Consider the following 25,501-nt stretch of genomic DNA (forward strand, 5'->3'; position numbering starts at 1 on the left):
CAGCTACAACATCATATTTGTTTCATGCAGAAATATTGTGGTCTCATATTCTATATTCATTTGTTTGTGCTTTTAAATTATATGAAAGGTTTATTTCTACTCCTGGCTATGAATTCTTTAATGTACTATCCGAGTAATATTTCTACAGGCTTCCACAGACACAAATAAGAAAAAGATAAAAATCACTGTAGTGACTGAGAGGATATTTATAAGCACACCCATTCCTTACTCAACCAGTAACAATAAGTTTTTCCAAGAAGGCTGATCTGAGCTGATGGCCTAAAGAAATTCTTGAAGGAGCATCAACAACAGAAGCAAACTGTCAACTCAACCTTATGTCATCCAAGTTTGTAGAGCTTAAAATTCAGCAACCAGAAAGAAGCAATCTGGTGGTTCATGTGAAGTTCAAAGAAAGGAAAGCAGAATGATAATTTGACAAGTAGCCTGGTACCTGTAAAACTGTAAAATCTCTACTGTTCAATGCATTGTCTTCAATGACTTTCAATAAAAACATTAATTAATAAATGTTATTAATATTAGCACTTATAATATCCTAAGGGGAGTATACTCTGAGTTCATGGAGAATACTGTCTAATGGGTAAACTTTTTGTTGTGTAATGTAAACCCTATTCTTGCTGCTAGAGACCAAATTACATCTAACATTAAGCATGTTCATTTTAATATCATAAAGCTTACAGTATCTATAATCCTTCACAAAAATCATTTCCCAAGAGCTAAGAAGTACTTGCATCTAAATATCTTTTTATATAGTTCAAACTATCTTAAAAGCATCTAAATGGTAACTACATAAAAATACCAAATTTTCTCACATCATAAAAATTCCACGGATGTACCAATGCATCTACATGTGCACATATAACACTGATGTTGAGATAAGCACAAACCACTTTAAATAGTCTCTTACCCCCATTCAAATTACATTAGCATAAGGGCCAAGATAGGAAATATCACATTACATCTCAACCAGAGGTTTTCACATCTCAGTGGAATAAAGAAAAGATTTAACTGGAAATTAGAAAGTTCAATTTACCAACTGGATCAAAAACAGTCTTAAAATACAAAGGCAAAAGCAGTTACTCAATTTAAAAAGTCATTATAACTGCAAAGTACAGAATATGGGCCATTTTAGCTTAGTTTTTTATATTAAATCATTCACCATTCCCTGGGTCTTGGCCAATAGAATTTGAGGCACTTAGTGCATTTCCTTATTAGCTGAGAGACAGAAAACAATGTCAAAGCACTCCTCAAAACGGCCTTTTGCAAACACACTTCACACACAGAATGCAGGGCAGGACTCCTGGGCCTGCTATCAAGGACAACTCAGTGCCTTGGCTTCCAAAATCAACCCATTGCATCCCCTGTGCTCCTGTCAGCCATCCTGCCCAACACAATGGCACTGGGTACACATGCATGCACTACACACACATACCTCATGCTATGTGAGGAATGCACTAGTGCCTTACCTTTTCTCAGCTGTATACTGAGCCTCTTCCCTATTTTTTTGGTGTTATACCCACTGTTTGCAGTGGAGGTGAGAACTTTCTGAGGTGATGGTACCAGGCCAGAGGGTGGTTTCCCTGATGAATTCACACTATGAGGTAGCTGCGAGTAGGAGTCTGTCTGATCGGACTGGTTACCCGCCCGAGATATTCTTTGTAATGTGTGAAGTCCAGAATTGTTAATACTTTTCCCATCAGCATACTGGGAATCAGGGTTGAACCGGCTGGAATAGTACATGTTCTTCTCGCTTTGGGACAACTGTTCGTACTGCTCTTTATTTGCCGCAGGGACCACGTGGAACCAAATGAACGGCGTACGCATGGCTTGGCGAAACATATGCTGTGCTCTAGGTTTCAAAATGAACAGAAAATTAGCAAATTAGAACTGGCAGGCTACAAGGCATTATAAGCATAATTACTAATGTTAATTAAGCAACACGAGCTGACATACACATTGCACTCAAGCATAAACCAAAAAGCTTGAATCTGTTCACTAGTCTATTTGGTCTGCTTTTCACTAAGGTTTATTGCTTTAGGGTAACACAACGGTTAAACATGCTTAACAACTAACGTAGCAAATACTGAACTCAGAATAGCGAAAATTTCAACCACAGCCTTGAAATGCAGACAGTTCTATAGCAGGACTGCAGTGCCCTTTTGTTTTGGACTTTGCTAATTGCAATAATTGTGATAACAGTAATCACAGTGACAATAGAATTATTAGAATGAAAATTATACTTTATAAAAAAAACTATGTATTCCATAATTTGGTGATTATACACAGTCTTGCAACTAGTCTAGTTTACACTTTAATTTTTGTAAGTCAGTAGTCTTTCAGAATACAATATTAAGAAATAGGGGAAAAAAATGCTCAATCCTGTAGAGAAAAAATGCTCAAATCCTGTACAGATAGACATTGGGCTCTAGGTCATGATCCAAAGTATACAAAGTCAACAAGTCTCTTCACAGACTTTACAAATTGTGATTCAGAACCACAGAACAATCAGAGACAAGCTGCTTTCAACCATATGGGACAGGGTTATTTTCCAATTCAGGTTAGAGTCAAAGACTTTAAAAACACATTTTGAATATACGCTAAGCACAAAATGATCAGAACAAATTATATTCCTTTGGTCCTCAACATGTTATGGATTTCAAACAATATTATCTTTGAAATTACTCATTTTGTGCATCTCTCTTTTTTTTTTTCTTTCAATTATCTGTGTGTGAACTACAAGCTAATTTCATTCTTAAAAGTCTTTCATCCTTCTGATTCACCATTTCAGGATTCTACCAAGATCAGACAACAACAGAGCAAATATTTATCTCTCAGACTTCTCCAAGAAGTTTCTGCACATAGTACCTAGAGTTCTCACACACACAAAACCACACTTGTTTTTAAAATGTTAAAAATATAGCCTCTGTGCTGTCCGCTTATATTGAACATGGTGCATTGCAAGTGTAAAAGCAAAATTCATATGGGAATTTCAGGATAAACTGTTTACCAATGTAAGAAAAAAATCTATGATGTACAAAAATCAATCAAATGAGAATTGCATATACTCTAACAACAATAATTATCCTTAATTTTTTCAGTCCAACTAAATATAAATCACTAATGTCCCTTAGTGTATCTTTTCTCTTACTTTCCTCAAATTACTGCAAGGTGAAGTGTTAAAGATCAAATAATGCAATGTAACGTGTAGTAAGAACACTTACTGTTCAAATCTTCTATTCCGAAGGTCTCCATCATTAATCCTGACAATACAATCATTCTCACGAAAAAGGTTTTCTTGTTCAGCTTTTCCACCCTTCTCCAATCGCTTCACCAGCAGCCCCAGGGTTCTGGAACATTAAGATTACAAATGATTACTGTTGGAATAATTTGCAACATAGAATATCCTACTGATTAAATATTTTATCATAATCATTACAGAAACTACATTTTAAACCATCTTTACCTTGAAGTAGGATACCATAGTTTCAAATAACTTATAAGCATTACCTGAATTATTATCTCTTTTCCATAAAACAAAAAGTCTAGGTGAATCAAGCATGTCAAAAGTAAGAACGAACAGGCAGTGCGATGATAGCGCGTCCGTTCTTGCATAAGGCCAAGATTTCTGAGCAGTAAAAGCTCCAAGAACCACCACACATCTGAGATGGCATTTTTTCTGCTAGTTAACTGAAGTTAAACAGGTTCAACTTAAAATACGAATTTCTGAATTAGGAGAGAATACCACAGCCATCACTACTCCTTCTGTGCAAGTGAAACGTGGGGTCATCTCACATAATAAGCAGCCTATAATGAAGGAGTGGATAGAGAATTCAGGACTGTCATGCGAACCAAATGCTCTTATTTTTAAATCTTAACTTTTTTTAATAAACAGCAAAGAGAAAACTGAAAACTTAAATGTCATTTTTTAATTCAGCATCTTAAAAAAATTATTTAACTGAAGATAATTTCCATTTGATAGCTTCTGTGCAATGAGTTAGTCACCTCAGTCTAGTGCTTACCCATGGTGTCATCTTAAGGACATTCTTACAGAGAAAAGGTAAAAAATATTCAACCTGAAATTATGAAATGGATCCTGAAGAATGGATTTCAGAGGTATTGTCAGGATAGTATGAAAAGTCAGTGATGTTTCTATACCTGAACTCTAGGTTTGAAGGACTCAATCTTCAGGATTATTCTTGCATCAACACTGCAGTTGATATTTTTTAAAGATCAGTTCTCCACTGAAATCCCACAAGACGCATCAATGGGCCAAATGCACATGATCCAAGTCAACAACATTACTTTTGCAGAAGTCATTTCAAGGCATGGCATGGAAAACACTTGGTCACGTAGCAGGAATTGCAAGACCACATATGTCTTTTAGCAAAAAAACTTTTAGTGATCACAGAACTTCAGTTCACACATACCTCAAAATAAATGAGCAGTCGACAATGTTTAAAAGGATTCCTTATGTGCTCAGAAGTTATATATGCACTTGAGCACTTAATCAAATGGGTCAGAAAAGCAAAATTAACTTAACTTATTTCTTCCACTTTAAATTCTTCATTTACCAATTTATCACCAACATATGCAAATGAGACATTTATTTTACAGAACAGTCATACATTTTCTCCTACAAGGCAGATGAAGAGTAAGAGAAACGATCCTAGTAGTATTTCCACTTTGGAACCACCTAGAGACATTAAGATATGATGTTGAAAGGATCTAAACATGTAAACAGACTGTGAGGAGAAAAACAACACAAAGCATTCTGACAAAACAAATCTTCAAATGAAGCTTGAGTCAGACATTAACATTTAAGTGATACTATTCCATTTTCAACTGATAGGAAGTGTTTTACAAAAACCTAATGAATTGCACCTTCGACCCATCTGGGGTCCCATCAGAGGTAAAACTTGTTCCACTCTCATTTGGTTCCCAGTGGACTGTTTGAGTACTGTAAGTGATACTGACTGTGACTGGACTTGAGTTCAGGTCAGCTGCTGCAATTACCTATCTGTCTCTTTGCAGTAACACTGCTGAGCACAAGAACAGGAGAATTCCATAAAGATAAAGAATGATTTCTCTAAAATTCATGCATTTCTGAAAATAAAAAAAAAATCTGGAAAAACACAATCAGTACTAGTTTGAATCTAGTCCTATCCCTCCCCATCACGAGTTGATATTCTTTGTGTTTGGAAAGTTCTACCATTTGTAGATTCCTTCCAACAATCCAGCATCTCCCATTAAAAAGGAAAATGATTTAACAAAAAGCAAACTAAATTTTCCCAAATTTTCTAAAGCAAAACCAATTCTTCCTTGCTTGCATTTTTTCCTGATCACCAAAGCAGCAAACCCCCTTGTATTATCTAGATATTTTAAGTGGTTTTCTCTTTGCCTTTCCCAAAATACTCTAATAGTTTGCATGACAAAAAATTCTAGAAGTCCACAACAGCGGCACGCTAACTTAATGACAGTGTTGTGCTCCATTTATTGTACTAAAATTTTCTGATAATTATGAAGATATGATGTCACAGGAAGTAAAACAAAACAAATTTTTAAATATTTATTAAATCCCTTTTTTCATTCTGTTCACTAAAATAAGCTTTGAAAACAGTCTTGGATTTTTAAAACTGATCCGTAATTATAAAGAAATCACAGATTGTTTGATAGTTGCAGAAAGAACTGAAGTAACAGTTATGAATATTAATGACAAAAAAGAAAAATACTTGTATGACTTAACTACATTATTTTTATCAGAAATATATTTTTGATACATAGAACACCAGTGGGTTAGAAAACAAGTTCATGACTTTTTCACTTGTGAGTTGATGAATTTCTCTAGGGTGATTGTCTTTGAGCCACAGAGGGAAGATACTGAAGAGGATACCTCTAAATGGGGAGGAGAAAGGCAAGCAAATATAAAATTGGGAATGCTACACTAAAGAGAAAACCACCAAAATATCTGAGGAGGAAATGAAAGAATTATGTCTTCTTTTCTTTCACTGGATGCCCAACAGCTTTTTGATGCAGTTGTACTCGTCTGTAATGCTCAAAGACAATTTAGAATTTGGATGTGCATGCAATGCTTGCACAAGAGCATACATAGTAATGACAACAGGTGTTTGGTTTATATGGTTAAATATAAAAAATATCAAAATATCAAAACAATATCTACACAAAGAACAACAATCTAAGTTAATACAAATATAGTACACTATACAAAATAATAGTTTTTTCATCCCAATGTCTCCACGTACTTATGACTACAAAGTAATTGCTCTATCAATAGTTTTGACATAGCATTTTTCTTGAAATGTTGCTTTATACTGTTTCACATTCTAAAGCTATATTAAATTATTATTGCAAGATGTACGTTTACGCATGGTTTGTAATTTCTTAAATGTGCTTCACCTAAGCTCTCAAATCTAGCAAAAATGTTACTAATCCTAATCAATAGTAAAATAACGTAACAGATAAGCAAACTACCAGTCAAAATCGTAAATAATCTCATTAGACAAAGGCTACAAGTTCTGCTAATGCAAGACTGCTCATCTCAGACTCAGCATATGGTCCTCACGAGGATTTTGCTTTTTAACAAATGTTAGAGCTAGGTTAACCAAGGCATATAAAGCTAAAGTCACTGAGAACAGATTCAAGGCTGGATGAACAGCCTGAGTTGAACCTAAAACCAGGATCCGCACAGTGCCTTTTAATTTATTTAATTTTTATATAAAGACATGGGGCAAAAGATCCCTTTAGACACAGTTCCAGAAACAATTTCCAGAATGAGATTCTGCATAGCAGAGGAAACTCTACTAGAACTTGCAGAAAATGAATGTTCCTTAATATTTTAGTAACAAAAGCCTACCAATTTCCTACAGCATTTTTTCAGCATATTATGTTTAGATGTAAGAATATGACTCTAAAAAAAAGGCATTATGGGAATTCATGTTTGTTGTTGCACTAACTAGAGATAAACAGAGTAGACCTGATATTGCAAATATGCAATAATCTAAAGACTAATTGGATTATTTTCCCTGTTATATACCACCATCATTAATCCTGACAAGTGGAGATGTATCTCTATTACAGCTTCAATATTATGTTTCCTTCATTAGGAAGACATAAATTTTGAAAGCCTGTAAACTCATCTAGTATAAAGTACAAAAGTCAGTATATATTTTTTTAAGCACAACCATGTAGCATACAAATGTATGGATGTATTTGAATTTGCTTAATCTTGTCCAATTAAAGTAAGTCAACATAGTCTCTAACAAAAATTCTTCCATTATAAATATTTTAAACCCTAACATTTTCAAGAATGAGATTAAATATCATGTAAACCTTTGCAAAACACTCTGTAAGTCTACAATCCTGTTGAAACAATAATTATAAGTGGAAATTTGGTACCTGCGCTGTTTTAGACTAACATTAGCTGACACAGGGACAGAAGGGAAACAGTGCCAAAGCAAAGAGTTCCGTCTTTGTATTTGTTTTAAATACATAATTGGGAATGTAAGCAGCTGAGATTATATTAGTATTTGCACCACTGTATTTTCACAAGGTTCATTACTCTAATTATACTACTAAAATAAACTCAGCTACATGTGTTAACATTTCACTTCTCAGTATAAATTACAACCAATGATAAAACTAGAAATAAGCAGTGAATGTTTTATTGACATCTAAATTGCCTGAGTTAGTCAGGGTAGTTCTTGAAATGTGAACTCCCCACATGCCATCCAGATGTATGGAAATTATGATAATTTGTCTTAATAAAAACTGACAGTGTAAGTAAAAATAAAAACTGACATTTAGCATCTAGAATATGATTTGACCATCACAGCCCATTGTACGTACCCACTGAAGTTATTTACCTATTACCTGCAAGCCAACTGTAATGTAATCAGACAGAATAGAAAATAACCAATTTAGATGTTTACGTAAAGTCTCTAACATGAAAAGACAAAAACTAGATTAAGTGACAAAAATAAGGATTGATTGAAAAGCTGATGTGTAGCAGCTTCATGGAATGAAAGATCTCTGAGAAGTTCTACATGAACATAAACACAGTATAAATTTCCTAGATTCACAGGTCAGAGTAGGTAAATTAGCTTCTTTGTTCAAGTTAAATTATCATGGCTACTCAAGGTTAAATTGGACATAAACTCCTTTGCCCAATATTGACGTCACAGAGCTACTGTGGAGGCACTAAAATAACTTTATCAGATTTCATACCTGACGTCCGGAACCAATTTCCAATCTTTGGTAACTACTCCTCAGCCTTTTAGTTTGAGTAATACTTCAAATTAAGCTTATAAAACTTTTTAAAGGCTGACATCAGAGAGTCTTGAATTCAGATACAAGAGTGAAGGAATGGTACATTCACGCCACAGAGAATTTTTTCCTCATACATATGTTTTTGAAAACCATGGCTACCTTTGAGACTTAAAAGGCTGGAAATGCAGAGAGGAATAAATGGAGAGGCAGGCAGCAGATACCTCCTAGTTGATCAAACAGAATATGATCGTTAGAGAGGCACCTTGAAAGTAGTATTATGGACTCTCCACATAGACAAGGGCCATTAGATATCACTTTCATTTTCTCTGTATCTTGAGTAAAAGATTAAAATTTTTAGTTATACATTAAGTGATTAATAAACTCCAGAAAATGAAGGACAATTTCACTAAAAGAAAACAAACAAAAAAACCCGACCTACAGAATAGAAAAAGTATGAAACATCTTCTAGAAAGAAGCTGTGCATGTTTCAATGTCTACCTTCATTTGAGATTTCTCTCTTCTTTTAAATAAAATCTGTTAAATTCATCATTTAAACTGAAAAAAATCAGCCCCTTTTTTCCATTCTTCTGAGACTTCCTCAAATTTTTAAGACATTTAGGATATAAAACAAAAAGACAGATTAAATATTTTTAGCTGCCAAGTTTTAGATGTACGGTGTGTCATGGATTTTGTGGCATACGTCAATAGCAAGAACAGCTGGCAGAGCTGTACATACCTCTCCGTATCAAAGTAACATGCCTATTACTTATTAATGCATGTTCATTGTGAGGTTTTCAGATGAATATCCAAATCCTTTTCTGTTCTGTTTTACTAAGTAGACTTCAGACTAGTCTTGGGACTATGGGATTATGACTTCCATATCATTATTCACAGATATTTCTGCTGTTATTTCATATATGCCTTGCATCAGTTGAATCTCCTTTCACAGACAGACATGGCAGGATTTCAGAAGAGCAGCTAGGGTATAGAGCTTGAGAGGATTTCAAAGACTCTTAAAAGTAGAAGAGGCCATATAATGGTAAATTATGCTATAATTACTGTTGAGCTTGCAGAGAACTTGATGCATCCCTATTTAAACATCAGCATATCATTCTCCATCAGCCAGGATTGCTCAGATGCTATTCTTAAGGGACTGAGTGTTTGCTCTCATCTCTGAGCACCTAATAAGAAGGAAGGATTGGTGCTAAAGGCAATTTTGCACAGATTTAGAATTGTCTTTTCTTTTATGCTTTCCTATCATTCATTTCCTCTTTGTTCTACTCTTATCTAAACACTTTCTCATTTCTCTCTTATTCTGTCCTTCCTTCCGCTTTCATTTTCACGCCTCTTATTCTGCTTAGCACTGCATCTATGCCATTACAAAAATGTTCAAGAAGGTTTGCAAACGAAACTTTAATCCTGAAAAATGCACAACCATAAGGTGATGAACACGTATACCTCTTCTCCCTTTTGATAAGGTAAACAAACTCTGTTAAACAAAAACATATAATCAAAATGGGCAATAATGGACTGATAAACTTCTAGAGGCAAAACAGAAGGATAATAAGGAAACATATCCATAGAAGAAAGTTTTATCATGTCTTTACAAATCAATAGTACTTTTCCCAGAGAAATACAGAGCTATTTTTTTTATTTTTAAAAAAAGTCTCACTTTTACTGAGAACAGAAATAATTGGTAGCATCTATATAGATGAGGCAGAGACCTTTACAGATTTTGTTCAAGATCAAAAGCCAATGCTGAAGAGATTCTTACTCTAAACCCTCAAAAAACATGAAAAAGTAAAATATTTTCTCAATATAAATAAAGGACATAGTTATGGCACATATTTTGAGAGCTTTGAAGTGTTTCCTTGGGGGGGAGAATTTTTGGTGAGAGAAGGCCCCTGCTTATTGCATAGAGGGAAAAAAAGGTGAATTGCATATTATGTTGTTATACTTTTTCTCTTTTTAAAGTTATTGATTCAATAACCATTGCCTACTGAGTAACATTTTTAAAAGCAAAAGAAAGGAACTGCAAGAAAAATAACTGAAAACACAGCATAACTGGAATTCAACAGCAAGCAAATAAAAAACAATATTGGGATAATGGACTAATCCCAATGACACATTAGATCTTTTCTTTCTGGACATCCCTCAAAGACTTTACTGAGTCCTCTGTTTGGTTTTGTATATTTAGGTTCCTAATGAGCAGATCCCCTGCTCCAGTAAGTTAGTTGATTGTAGCAGGGAGCCTTATGCTTTGCAGCCAGAGGAGGAACAAAGAGCAGCCACGTGCCAGAGTGAGAAACATGTAGGCAGCATATCCCTGCCATGCATATGCTCTCCCTCTGAATCTATCAAAAGGAGAACCAAGTGAGTCTTATCTGCTCAAAAGAAGAGGGGAACCAGCAGGGGGAGAAGAAAAGAAACCAAAAGCCCCACCAACAGCTTCAAACCTGAAGCTGGGTGTGTTCTTTTGCCTTCCCACACTGCAAGCAGCTGGAGAAAATGCCTTTGTCCTCACCAAAAGCATGCAGAGGTGTGGGCATGCAGACAGTAAAGCAGCAGCACAACCCAAGTGCTTAAAATCAATCCCAAGCCATGAACTCTACTTTTCTTTCACTGGAATAAAGAGGGTATGGGAGAAATGTTTTGGAAATATCGGAAATCCTTCCCAACTTTGCTTTTCTACACTTTTAAGACATGGAACCAAATGTCTCCTCTCTCCACCAGATTATTCTGTGGAGGGTCGAAAAAACTCACGTGGCAATTACATGTACACCCATTTTTCTATGGAGTTCTAGTATTATGAAGAAAAAGGGGATGCATTTTATTAAAAAAATTATTTTCCTTGTAACAGAATTTACTTCTCCAGTATGTCCTGATTCTAACCATCTCTATTTAAGTTTGAATTCCCTGTAATAAAACTTTATCATATAATTACACATGGTATAGTTAGCATCCTTTAAAAAGAAGTGAGATATTTTATTTCTGTGTTTACGTTTTTTTCATTTAACATGCTCTCATTATGTATAAACAAGTTTCAGACTTGACAACCACACAAACAGCCTGGAATTGAATTCTACTTGAGTTAAAATTCTTATTCAAAGTGTCAAAATACATATTTTAACATCAGTTTTATTAATTAAGTACTTAGAAGGCAGTCAATGTTCTTAAACCGGTCTTTTCCTTGGCCTTGACACTGTCTAAATCCCAGATAACTGTGTGAACATTTCAACCATTTCTAACTCTATGGGATTTACTTCTGAGTATGTTTGAAGTACTGTTCACTTATGCCCTTTCCATCCCCACACTGAATTTACTGAATTTCAGATTATGAAGAGAAAAATTTATCACTTCATGGAAGTTTGCTCTTAATACTTGTAGTCCCCAGAGAAAGTAGCCTTAAAGTAAAAATAAAATTGCATTTTCTTGTAATACATGTCAGACTATGGAAGCATTGGGTTTAAAGTAAAAACTGCAAATAAAGCTCTTGTACTGTGTTTAAAATCCTATGAAGGTATTTGGGATAGAAGGAAAAATACCTAAAATACTAAAGCCTTTTTTAGAGTAGGATATTATTATTTGAGAAACATACTTGTATAGCAAGTCAGGTTTGCTCTTAATTATAAAACTCAAATTACTGCTGGGATGACAGATGTGAGAACATAACACCCCTTCATGTCTAATGAAAGATTACTTTTAACATGTGTATTTGTTCCCCTTTTCCTTAAAGAGGTAAAAAACAGTGTATACTTAGAATACGCAACAAAAATAAAATTTGCATATATTGTTGAAAAATTATAATTTTTCAAGATAAAAAAAACTTCACATCCACCACTAATTACTTTAAACATTTAGTTATTTTTCTGAGATTGTTAATAACCCTAAATGCTAAAACTCTACTTTAGTAAAGGAAGCACTACAGATTATATATTCTATTAATAACATCCCCCACATCGTATTTTTTAATGTAAAGGACTTTCTTTACACTTTTTTTTCTTTGTAAACAATCCAACTTCAGGAGTTTCAGCCTATCATACAATAAAACAGCTTCACCTTTCCCAAAACCAGAATGTTTCAACTGGTTTTGCTACTTCCTTTTAACCCCAACAGATGGGACACATGAAATTTCAAAAGCACGGTGATTGTTTTCTCTCCCACTCTTATCAAGCACAGGGTAGGATGCCTCTGGTTTAGACTCCTGCTGTTATTTGGAAACTTGTGGCTCGAAACAGCAAGGAAACGTTGCATAAATATGCACTTGAGTTAAGGTAGAAGTTCATAATTTTTAAGAGTCCAAAAGGAAATGTCTTTATCCTTAAACTTCCTCTGAGATTACAATAGAATCTCTATTAAAACGACACAGTTCTAACTCCTTTTAAGCAGGGCCTTTGAAATATAGAGTCCATTATAAGCACAGAGTCAGTAAACTTGCATTTCTTCCTGTCTTAATCAATGAGACTGCCTTTTGAAAAACAGACAATACTCTACTGAAGGCAAAGGCACACAATACAAAAATTAACACAACCAAGATAAAACACAGCAAGTTACAACTCAATTAAAATCCTACACGATACGTTACCTTCCGCCTCGGGCACTGAAAGGCACTACATGGATTCCCAAAGGCCCGCCGTCATTGGAGACTTCTACGAGCTTTACCATATCACTGTGAGACAATGACGAATGAGGGAATATGAACATGTACCGTGAAGGAACCGAAAAACCCCACACAAACATACACAGAAAAACAAAACCATTGCAGAAATCAAGTCATGGCGATGAAAGCACTGTTGAATGCTACATACCTGAAGATTAATCTGATGGCATGAAAGGAGATCAATCATCAAAAATAGTTCAATTAATAGAACCAACACAAGCCAAAGAATTTTTTTGTAAACTTAGTTTGCTATATTAAAATAGGTCTCATCATCATCATTGCATGCAGATTTCTTTATTTCTTTCTTATTCTAAAGTTAAATTTAAATTTAACTGTTGGGACCATTGAGCAGAAATACCCCAAATGCCAGACACAATTTTTCCTCAGAAGCCTAAAAGCTGATCATAGCACTAGCACGTTTTACTTTTTCACCTTAGAGCCAATGCTAAATCTTAACATTAGCTTTCACATAACTAAGAAATAATCAAATGAGAATTATTACATTTCTAATTGGCTAAATTATTGCAGTCTTACAACACATTAATTTGTTTTATTGTAATTCCTTTTCTTTATTAGAAGACTGCTGTGTTTCCTTACTGGGTAAAGCTTCCAAAGTAAGATTTAACTATAACATTCAAAACCAACCAGATGTCCCCTGAAGCAACCATGCATCTAGTTTCAAATTATACTTTTTTGCTGTAGTGAGGGGAAAAAGCGGAAGAGGAAAATACAGGTTCAGAAAGAAATTGTAGAAATAGATTGAGACCAAATCTATTAATGTGTTTGAAACATGCCCACATCTGGAAAGGTGGAATATAGCTCATGAACCATAAAGAGCTATAAATACACAAATGAGAAAATAATACATGAATACTGAACCTCTCAGTAAAACTGGAAGTGATAGACCTGAACGGAAGCCACAATCTAAATTTGTGGCTTATGCCTCTCTCTAGTGTTACATACTTTTTCTATATTTCCTGGCTATATATATATATATATATATATTTATATTTTTATATATGCACACACAGCTTGTTCCTCATAAGCGTACAAATCAAATTTAATCTCAAAATGGAGCAAAGAGCAAGACCAATGCCCTGTGATGGCAGTAAAAGATTTTCTACTTCCTTCAATAAGCTCTTGATCATATGGGGGCCCATCAGGAAAGCTTACAGCTCTTAATCTGGAGTTTGAGAATAACCAGACCACGTACGGTTGGGAATTCAACAAAAATCCTGTGTTACAGTTTGGTTTACATTTCTTCCACATTATTTTTTTTAAATATATTTTTAAGGTAGTCTTTACATTTGTTGTATGCCTCAACTGATGTCTGAATTTTACCTTGGTTTTTATACAATGCAAATGGAAGGTCTGTCACTGTTAGCTCAAGGAAGTAATGCAACAACAGGAGAGCTGAGAGACTTCAGTCAAAAACCTGTTAGTCTTCAGACATGGACCAGTGTTTTAAGACTGACAGCAGTACAGCATTTGGTAATGTTTCCTGTCACAGTTTCTGTATAGGCTGACTTCATTTCCTTCTCACTGTACATTAAGGCTAAGTTTTCATTGACAGGTGCAAAGCAGCTCACATGAATCAAGCAACGTCTTCGACCTCCAAAGGGAACTCTAAAAGACATCTTTTGCCATTGGTAGGTCTGTGGTTTGCTATGATCAGCTTTTTTCTGACTTTGCCCTTAGCTTAGTCAGAAAATTAAGGGTTGAGGAAGACATCAAGTGAAAAATCTGTGTGATTCCTGGAATTGCCTAAGTGGAAACACAGCTTAAATTAAAAAAAAAAAAAAAAAAAGGAAAAAAGAAAAAAAAACAACCAAACCCAACCCCAAAAACCTCAGTTTTCACATCCATACCACATGATTTAACTTGTTCTACTGCTTGAACACTCATTTTCCATCTTTTCAAAATGCCCATTTAAGGTCTTTCCACTCATTTTTCTTATACTTTTTCTTTCAAAAAAATACATCCCAAATTCTAATGTTAAATTCTGTAAAACAGAAAACACAAGGAAATTATCACTTCCAAAGAGAGATAGTTTCAATTTGGATTCCTGACTTTCTCAGAAGTTCGGGCCAACTGCTTCAAACAAACATGCAAACAAGTATGAGATCAAAACAGGAAATAAAAGAAGTAGCATATGATGAGAAGTCAATAAGTTACTTAAAAGCAACACCAAGAAATAAATGAAGTAGCATATGATGAGAAGTCAATAAGTTACTTAAAAGTAACACCATGAAGCATTAAGTTTGACAGAAGTTCTGCAAATTCTATTTAGGAAACAACATTTGGAATTTACATTAACAGACTAACAGATTTTGTAAATGGAACTGAGTAAAACTCACTACCTACTGCCTAATAGATGTCACCATGATCTTTATCTAATATTTAAACCTTCTGCACCTAATTCATAACTTAATTCAAAAATATTAGGAATAGAAGACTTATTTTATTTAAAATTTAAGTTAACCAACTTAAATGATTTAAGAGCAGAACGGATATTTGCTCATTAATTCCATAGCAAGGTATGGATCAGTTCTTTGCAATGAAATGCAAAAGGTCAAGCTTGTTGTATCTTTTGATGAAATAAAATATCATTTAGTGTAACTGAGTTTCTAAATTAGGAGCAGCTAACAAAACATCCGTTTTGATCCATTCATAAAGTATAAGGCTTTTGACCATACAACATGTGACCCCCCACAAGCATCTCCCCAGTAGACTGTGAACTAGTGACAGGAATGAAGATTTTCCGCTTTGAAATTCTTGCCTGTTGGTCTATTTGTACTAGCACTGACCCTATTCCTTCTGTCAAGTTTTCAAAGTTCCATCAAATAAGCATCTTCTTTGAGGCAGAAAATCTACTGTAGCATCAGCACTTATAAATGTCAAGTTTCCAATGCTCATCTTTAACACAGCTTTTTTAAACTGTTTAAAATGTGTTTTAAAAGGTCCATGAACCCAATTGTTTAAAACCAAAATGACACATGACCTAAAAAAGATTGCCCCACTTTCTTAAGAGCAGTATCACTCCTACTATTTTGAGTACTTTGCTAGTCTATGTTCAATCTTCATACTCATCGTTAAAACAATATGTTCTGCCAGTAACTTACTCCAGGGAAAAATTCGTAGCATTTTCCAAGCCAGTGTCTGCATGTCCAACAGGCTCAACTCTGCTGTTGTCCTCCTCTGTTCGATCTTCATCCTAGATATTGAAAAAAAAAAAATCATTTAAATCTGGATTTAATAGCTTAACTGATTTTACTAATGACATTTTACCATTTTCAGATTATTGGGGTTACCACATGTGCAGCGGAAATGTTGTGCTTCCACAAGTACAAAAATCTTTCCTTTGGTGTCTGAAACTGTTGTAAATTTTGTCACTTAATGTATTTTTGTATTGATATTTGTAATTTAGTCGGTTTTATATCATAATTTTACTACAGTTATAAAAGCAATGCTACAGAAGCTATCACAGTCAGCATTTTTTTAAAAGGTAGCACAAAATCAGCTGATGGTCAGCAGTGTTTGGGGAAACTCCTCCCAGGCTCCCCTAGGCAGGTTATTGGGAGCTTGACTGAACACACAAGGCAGCTCACTGAGGCTCTTTTACAAAGACTTAAAATCAGTATAAGAAAATGCAGCTTCTTTAATTCTATAAAGCACCAAGACCTCTTTAAACATTTTATCACAGCCTTTATTAATAGCATGTCAGAAAAGACTGACATCAAAGAGGCTCTACTGCTAACCAATTGATTTTATTTTTAATTTCACTTTCCAAAAAGTACATATATTATTCACCAAATGTACAACTTTAATGTCAAAGTTGCAAATGCTGTACTTTCAAATTTAGATCAGGGTAATTCAAGGACTTCCAGTTAGAAGATCTAAACCTACCCTTATACCTATGTTAATTATCAGAAGTTTATACTTTTAAATACTTATGTAATCAAACAGAAAATATTATGAAGTGTGAACAGTAGGTTTTAAACACAGATTCTAGAACCAGAGCCATCAGGTCAGTAAAATAACTTGTGATAGGTCATGAGTTTAGCACACAGAGTCAGACAACTTATTAAATTATTGAAGAGATATTAAAGGCAGGCAGAGACAGTTGGTAATATTCAATTGACATTTTCACAGGGAATCTGAGAAGTAGGAGGCTGGATGCATGAAGCTTCCATGGACTGTAGATAAGCCTTGTGCACTCTGGATAGCAGCACACTGCGTGAAGCCAAGGTACTTGAAGATTGATGATCCTGTGTTTTGAGAGGCTTTAATGCACTTCCTTGTCATCTCTCTCTGTTAAGCACTAGGTAAGTATATATTTCAAAGGTTAACCAGCATCTTGAACCTGCCTAGAACTGCATGATGAATATAAGCAAGAGCCCAAATTAAAAGTTTTCCCTATAGTAGAAGTTGCTAACACAACCAATATAAATGATAATCCACATAATTCATAGATACATTAGCTAGTGTTTACCTTTCTATATTTACTGATTCCAGTCAAAGTTGTATATGTACTTTATGCATATATATTCTATATGTTCTATATGTACTAAAGTTTAAAAATTAATATATATTCAAATTTCCATGACAATTCTCATTTTTGCATGTGAAAAAGTCATATGCAAAGTTTATAAAGGAAAATCAGAACATTTGGAGGTGTTTTACACTGAAAAGCATTCCACCTTGTTTCATACAGCATCTTGCAGATCACTGTTGCCATGAGTTTCTTGTTTTGAAGTTAGGACACTGGTGATTGTAGAAAACTACAGAACTATTTTTATTGCACTGAAGCTATTATCTGCAAGTCTAAAGAGAACTCTTTTCATCAGAGTGGCTGATGAAACCCAATTTTGAAATTTACTTATGACAAAAGACAGATGAACACAACTTTGTTAATACAATGTTTGTGGCAATTTTCCATGTGTGGTCTTTTTAAGCAAACATACTAGAAGTGTATGTACCTGTAAGAAGAGACTGAAATAACACTCTATCTATTAACAGATATACTTCTGCTAAAAAATAAATGACTGGCTTCATGCTGTGCCATTTTAGCAGGCATCTATATATGTGCAATGTAACCATCATTCATTTAGTACCAGTTGGGTTCTACACTTTACCACCTTTCAGCCCCACAAGCTTTTCCCTTGCCTAGTTTAAAGTAAGTCTATAAACAAAACTCCCCTAGCCCCACTCAGTCTATGCAACAGTCCTTTGGACTTGCTCTTGACAGACCCACTTTCAGTGCCCTCCTGGGACACAGTCTGCCGTGCAAATCTTGAGCTAAATCCTTGCAGAAACCCTTCTTTCCACCACTTCCCAGCCCTGACAGTATCTCTGCTTTTGTTCTCATCACCTCCTTATGTCTCCCCAGACTTAAGCCTCTCTGCTTGTACACTCTGTTTCCTTTCTTTCTGTCCCACCTGGTGGTCCAGAGGTTTATTCTGCCAAGGCACTTAGTGCCATGGTCTAGTAACCATGGTGGTAGTGGATCAAGAGTTGGACTTGATGATCTCAGAGGTCCTTTCCAACCCAGTTGATTCTATGATCCTATGAAGGGAAGAAGCATCCCTGTGCCTGACCTCGAGTGCATCCAGATCAAAGGAAACAGCCAACTTACCTGTTTCCTGCCTCTATCTACCTTTCAATATGAGGACATAAAAAATTTGAAACTGCAAATCAAAAGCTATGTAAAACAGATGCTATCTGGCACCATCACATCTACATTTTGTGCCTTTTGTATCGAGAATTATAAACACAGCAAGTTTTGGAACCACACTGCCTGTCAGTTATCCAGGCAATTAAGAAACAGCAGCTCCTACATGCCTCTGTCTGGCTTTTCCTGGACAGCAGACAGATCTGTATCAAAAACATGCATGTGCCCATAAATAGGTACTTAGAGGAGGAATCACAATTCTAATGAAAGCATTACTGCCATAATCAACAGATGTATGATGTACCCTTTTAAAAATCTTTAATATTACAGTAATCAGACTCTCTTTTCTTCTCAAAATAGCACAGATTTTGATTTACACTGAAGTGAATGGAGAGAAAAATTGGACACCTGCAGAGGGATTTGACTTTAAATTCTGATTTACTAAGAAAAGTAACTAACTAGCTGGGAAAATCTTTGCATCAGGCAATTATTTCTTTATTTGGAAACTAGTTTTTTCTTCTGAAAGGCAAATTCCACCTGGATGAGGCAAATGAGGAAAAGGATATTTAGAAGAGCAAGAAAGTTTCTGTGAATCCAGGTGGATATCATTGCAGGTATTTCTCAAAAATACATGATTTGAGCAAACACCCAAAATTATAAGGCTTCTTTCTCTCTATAAAAATACTGATTCTGACTATATCAAAAGGTACAGTAGAGCTACTAAAGACAGAATGATTTTTTTTCCAAAATTGAAGTAAGAGTAATTAAAAAATAATTTCATCTTTACAGCACAGAATAAAATTTAAAGGACTTCTTCCTATATACTTCTACATATCTTGATGTGTTCAGTGTAAAAATTCTCCACTGTTCTAAAAATAAATTAGTTATTATTCTAAGTTCTGTAATAAAATTAATGACTCAAAAACTGGAAAAATTAACTGCTCAAAATGGACTATTATGGCTAGTAGTAGTACTTATAAAAAGGTCCATTTCACAGTTCACCTGCACAGTGTTAATGAAATACATATGAAAAGTTGCCAATTGATTCTGTATTTTTGAAGAAAATCTCTCTATCACCTCCCAGGATTACAAAATCCTCAAAGTTAAGAAATGATAGCAGTACTCCTGACAACAGAACCTTATTCAATACAAATGATCCCAAATAGTCCTTTTAATTACATCTTCTCAGATCTGCCTTGTGCTGTTTCCAAAACCCATGCTTTCCCTGTCTCATTGGATATTTTAACTTTCATTACCAAAATATAGCTCCTTTCTCAGATTAATCCACAATTAATACCAGTCACTACTTCATCTTCAAAGAAGCACTTTCCCACTCCCCTCTGCTGTTCAATACACTTCTAATGAGAACTCCCCAAAACCAGAACTTCTTCATATTCCCTTGTCTTTTGACCATTATCTGCAGAAAACTCAATAGCAGCCAGGGAGTCTGAATATTTAAATTCTTACATATTTCATTTTTGCATCCTTTGTTTCTAGGTGCCTGATCTAAGAAAGTGCATATCACAATCTTCTTCAGCCAGACACAATGAGAAATAGGCTCTGAAGGTCTGTAAGGGTTATGTATAAATCTATCTACTCTGAACACTTAATCTCATCTCTCAAATTCAAAAGCAACATCTCCATTCTACCAATAATTGAAAAAAAAAGGAAGCAAGAGTGCTTGGCATGGGTGGGGTATTTTTCAGTTCAGAGTGGTATAATATTTATTTCATTATTGTTCAGAAAGTGATGGTGTCTTTTAGTGACAATGGTTGTATGAAACAGAGTAACTGCTTTCAAATTACTCAAACCACTCCATGGCAAGATCTGTTCCACTGACCAACAATACACTGATAGTGTAAACAGCAAGTATCATATGCACTGAGTAGAACTACAGAATTATTTAGGTCAGAAAAGTTCTCTAAGATCATCAAGTCCAACCATTAATCAGCGCTGTCAGTCTGCAGTATATGTGCTCCAAGATGAAAGAACTGATTTTGGAACCAGATTTAGATACCCTGAAATGTATCTGCACAAGGGCAGGACAGGGAGCTCTGTCTGGGCCTCCTTTACGGTTTTTTGTGCATTTTCCCAACTCCTTCAGAAACTGGTGAGATGAGCCATAATGATTAGGGAAAGCGATGATATGCCATTATTGCTCTAGTGATCATCTTTACAAAATAACTTTGGTAAGTAATTTTTCTCAGGAACTGTTGCTTTCATCACACTCATCCAAAGGAAATACGATGTCGACACTGTTTGCAAATTTTAATGTGATGAAAGGACTTACTAAAGCTGTTTACCTGCTGATCTGGCAGTATTCAAGAAGCCACTTGAACGAAAGGAAAAGAGGGAATGTTTTTCTTGGTATTTTGCAATTAAACACCAGTTCCTCCTTCAAGAATGTGACAGATTTAAACTTTAGATATTATTATGCTGATCTAATACTGATAAGCTGTGATAATGTTATTCCTGTATCTTGGATGAACACTATATATGAGTATGTTATTCAGTCAGCTTAGTCCCTGAGTAATGGCTGTGTGGACTGAGACCTGGAGAGCAGCGCTCTGCACGTGAGGATCACAGTGACATTCACTTTCCCATGGAGTGGCAGACACTGGCTTGTTTGTTTTCTAGTATTTTAATTTTTTAAATTATAGCATAGTAAGTTCCTCTCAATACCAAACTGAAATGAACCTTATCTAACATCCAACAGGTGCTTTAGATTTTATTGTAGAGAAGGACAGATTATTAGTAGCAACAAGCTCCTGACAATAATTTTTTCCTCATCCAAGACACAAATAAAACTATGCTTAAGCTATTAAAATACGCCCTTCTCTTCATCTTTGCCTTTTTATTCTCTTGCACTTCCCTGTAATGATGATGGAAGAAGAGACATATTCCCTATTAGTCTCCTGGTAGCCATGTTTTATAAATGTTTGTTTGGTCCTTGCAACATAAAGTAGGTTCTCTCTCTCTCTGTATCATCAGCCTTGATAGGAAACAGCTCCTAAGGGACCTATTTTCCTGTGTCTTAACTAGCACAAATACACAAGCATCAGGCTTTTGTGCTAATGTTCTCACTTTTTGATTAACCGGCTAAATCTCCAGAGAATGGCAATTTTCAATCAAATCTGAAGAGCAGTTACAAAGATCACATGGGGAAAAAACAAAAGTTATTGAATACAAAAAATAGGGTTTCTCCCTCTTGAACACATATATATGCACAAATAATTAGGTGAGAGCTTTGTGGAATCTACATCAGTCTTATTCTAGGTGTGCTGCTGTTATCAGTAATCCAGGGAGAAAGAAACCTTACATGAAAACATCATCCACTTAGACAAAAAAAACGTGCACAAAAAAACCTAAATCTTATATATATAAGTTAATATTCTCTTTACATCTTAATATTCCCTATGTTATTCACATCCTTCTGCAGACGGTCACCCTGCAATTGGAAATGGCAATATTCATATAGTTTTTATATGCCTCACTACTCTAAAATGAAATTTGCCTTGCTCAGTCAAATCAATGAATAGATATCACACAGACAGAGAGGAGTGAAGAATGGAAGGGATTTTCCAGGTCTCTGATGAATATCAAATTCATCCCCTGCTATCACAAGCAATCATCTCTTATTTCCCATTTATTAAACTGATCAAGCTGAGCCTTAAACCTGGTTGGCTTAGTGATAGCACTATTTCTGTTGTGAAGCACCTTAACAGGAAATGTTTTTACAGATTTAAAGAGAAATGAATTTGATTTCCTATTGTCCAAAAAGCAGAACACCAGATAGCCAATGAATATAATTTGATACAACCTTTCTTTGACAAATCTATAAAACAATTCATTCAGTTTTGACTAACATTTTCTCATTCATAATGACTCCTCTTTAAACATGTATTAAAAGCCTTGCAATACTAATAACGTCTGAACAAGTCCTACAGTACCCAATTACTCTGTAGCATGTATCAGTGTAGAGGTTTACTAAAATCAGTAGTCTTTAGGGGCTCAACAACCTGTGATATATTACTGAAATGACACACATATGTTCTGTAACAATTTGGTGGCACATACCTCTATCACATCCCTAGCCAGGCTAGTGGCAGGAGCACAACACAAATATTGCTTGGCCATATAACAGAGCTTCCACTAAAACAGCTTTTTACTAGATTATGCTGCAGTTCATTCTTTTTACAGTAGGCACTGCAGACAGCACTTTTCAGCATGAGAGCCTTTTAAGAGTTTAGTAGGTTAGAGAAAAGGTTTTCCTGCTAGTGAATTTAACCTGGGACATTCTGATGGTTCTGCTTCTTCACAGTAAAGAAAATCTCGGACATGATCTTACAGTGGTAGCTTGCCAAAAACCAGAATGAAACGCATTAGAACTCAAAGAGGTTTTTTGTTATTGATTGAACATGCTTCTTAATTAATGCAACTCAATGGTCTATGCCTACCAGCAGAGAAAGATTATTGAGGGGGGAAAAAGAGAAAACAATTATTAACAAAAAATTGCAAACACTCAGGAACTATATAAGGCAAACACAAAATGGGATCTGACAGAGAAAAACCCCATCGTAATGTCTAAAGCAACACCGATTCTCAAGCATTTCACAATGTATATTGTAATCATATTTCACAGAATGTATTTGTTGTTTGATTGAAAACTGTAACATTTGTTTTCCCCGGGGGTGAGGTCATCCCACTGTGGATTGTTTCAGTGACTTCTTCGGGACACTGACAGTCCAAGGTGGGAGGCAGAGGGAGGAGGTGTGCTGCAAACTGATAGCTACCGGAACAAATCCACACATCTAGGTCCTCTACAAATGGCAAGTATCAAATGGATAGCAAAAATATGTAGCTGTTCCCACCAGATCATATTTAAGGGACATTTTAAAGAAGACTCAAGTGTTACTGTAGCACAAAACTATTTCATGGTCAATCATTTTGTAACAGCTCTAAATCCACAAATAATATGCACCACTGTAACATTAACAGCACATTAGAAAATATTATAATGATGATAAATCAGTGCCTTAAGTTTCTGTTCATTGAAAAATGGGTAAATGGTTGCCAAATTGAACCTGATAATACCTTGATGATATATTTATTTTATTGAAGAGAGACTTAAGATGAAGACAACATTGGGTCCTTTCTTAATTCCTACACTGACTTGCTATACAACAGTGGCAAAAATCACTCAGAAGTGCACTTCTCTATTCATATGGTGGGGATAATGCTACATGTTTGCAAAGGCAAAGATAAGACACTTGGATTCAACAATTTGAAAAGCATAAATATTAAAATGTATCTCAGCAGCAGCTTAGGATGCTGAGCCACAAAATACCTCTTGTTCAAAGATACTGATGAGCTTCCTCTCCTCCTTTACTTAGCACGTAGTAACACCTGCAGTGCACAACCTATTTTTTAAACATTTTACTAGATGCAAAGTATTTGAAGAACTAAAACATTCAAATCATTTCATCATATGATGAATTTGTGAGACAGTTCACTTACAAAGTGACCTTTAAGCAAAACCAACCAGAGATAATACAAATTGCAAGAAAAGATTTGGCAGGACCAGACAATGCTTCCCAGTGCTAACAGTGATGCCTTTTGGGGAGTCCACTAAAATGCATGTTTAAAACCCAATATAATGATAAAATCAACTAAAAGATTAGATGCAACAATAAAGCACTAACCTCTCATGTGCTACGTATTTGTAATGCATAAAGCATGGATTGTCACACTTTTACTATTAAGGAAGGCATCTAAAGAGCTTTCTGAAGATCTGATCAATAAGAAATTGTAGATGTGTCCACTGTATTACAAAGAGAAATAACTCTATCATAGATGCATGTATGACTATATCAAATTACCTCAAAATGATTGTTGCCTTAAAGCGGGTTCATTTTTTGTAACTCCCTAGTTACAGTTTTCATTTTGCTTTCTGTTTTTTCTTAGGATCCAAAACATACCTGTGTCACAGGCAAAAGTATGTGTTCTTTGTTTGTTTTAAACGAGGGTTATCTGCAGAATATTTCCATGTTCAACTCTCTGAAATTTTATACTCTTCTCAAATGATTCACAAGCTAACATACAGACCACCAAGATCTACCAGTCTAAAACAAATACTAGGGTTCATATTAAATACAGATTTAAAGTCTTACTTTGTTGTCAGAATAATGGGAAGTATTTTTAATGGAAATAGTTATCAGTTTTTCTTGAAACAAGGCTGCAATTACAGGTGAATGTCTAATCAAATTCACCTGCAAAGTTTGGCCCAAAGGCCAGGTTTGGTTATCATTTGCCTTGTATAATGCAGGAATTACCTCAATTACAGAGACACCTCCACATTGTGAGTCAAAACAAATGTAGCACTTGCCATGTAACTAACACACTTTTGGTTGATGTTTTCATATACTATTTATTTTCCCTTTCATTGTGTGAACAGATACATACATATGCACCTATATAGAATCTCCTGTTAACTCACATAATTCCTGCACATACAGAGAAAATTGCCCCTGCATTGGTAAACAGTGCTTCGCTTGAATTATTTCACAACAGGAGTGATTTTTACAAAATGAAGTCTAGTTTTCTTCTAGAATTCAAGTTATTTCTACTGCACAAATCCAGGTAATACAAACCTGGGATTCCAGGACCAGCAAAGAACAAAAAAACCGCAACAAGCAAAGACCACACCAATATACTCCTAACATGGAGCTACTATGGCATTCAGGAAATAAATAAATAAACAATAAATATATATATATATGTAGAAGGCCACAACAGCAAAAACATTATTTTGTTCTTAAGGTAAGAAAAAAAGTAAATTACATGGCATTGGTACAACCACACTCTGTTTG

The 25,501-nt window shown here is 35.0% G+C and overlaps 1 protein-coding gene across 1 annotated transcript in view; it reads right to left on the reverse strand.

The window, feature by feature from the left end:
* Positions 1–25,501, reverse strand: part of PARD3 (par-3 family cell polarity regulator) — a 432,956-nt gene that overhangs the window by 204,616 nt on the left and 202,839 nt on the right. Inside the window, 4 exon segments of the mRNA XM_027648420.1 lie at positions 1,485–1,867; positions 3,240–3,365; positions 12,887–12,970; positions 16,084–16,175. Coding sequence (XP_027504221.1) covers positions 1,485–1,867; positions 3,240–3,365; positions 12,887–12,970; positions 16,084–16,175 — 685 coding nt within the window.

Source organism: Corapipo altera, unplaced genomic scaffold (assembly GCF_003945725.1).
Source record: "Corapipo altera isolate COAL_440 unplaced genomic scaffold, ASM394572v1 47, whole genome shotgun sequence".
Taxonomy (NCBI): Eukaryota; Metazoa; Chordata; class Aves; order Passeriformes; family Pipridae; genus Corapipo; species Corapipo altera.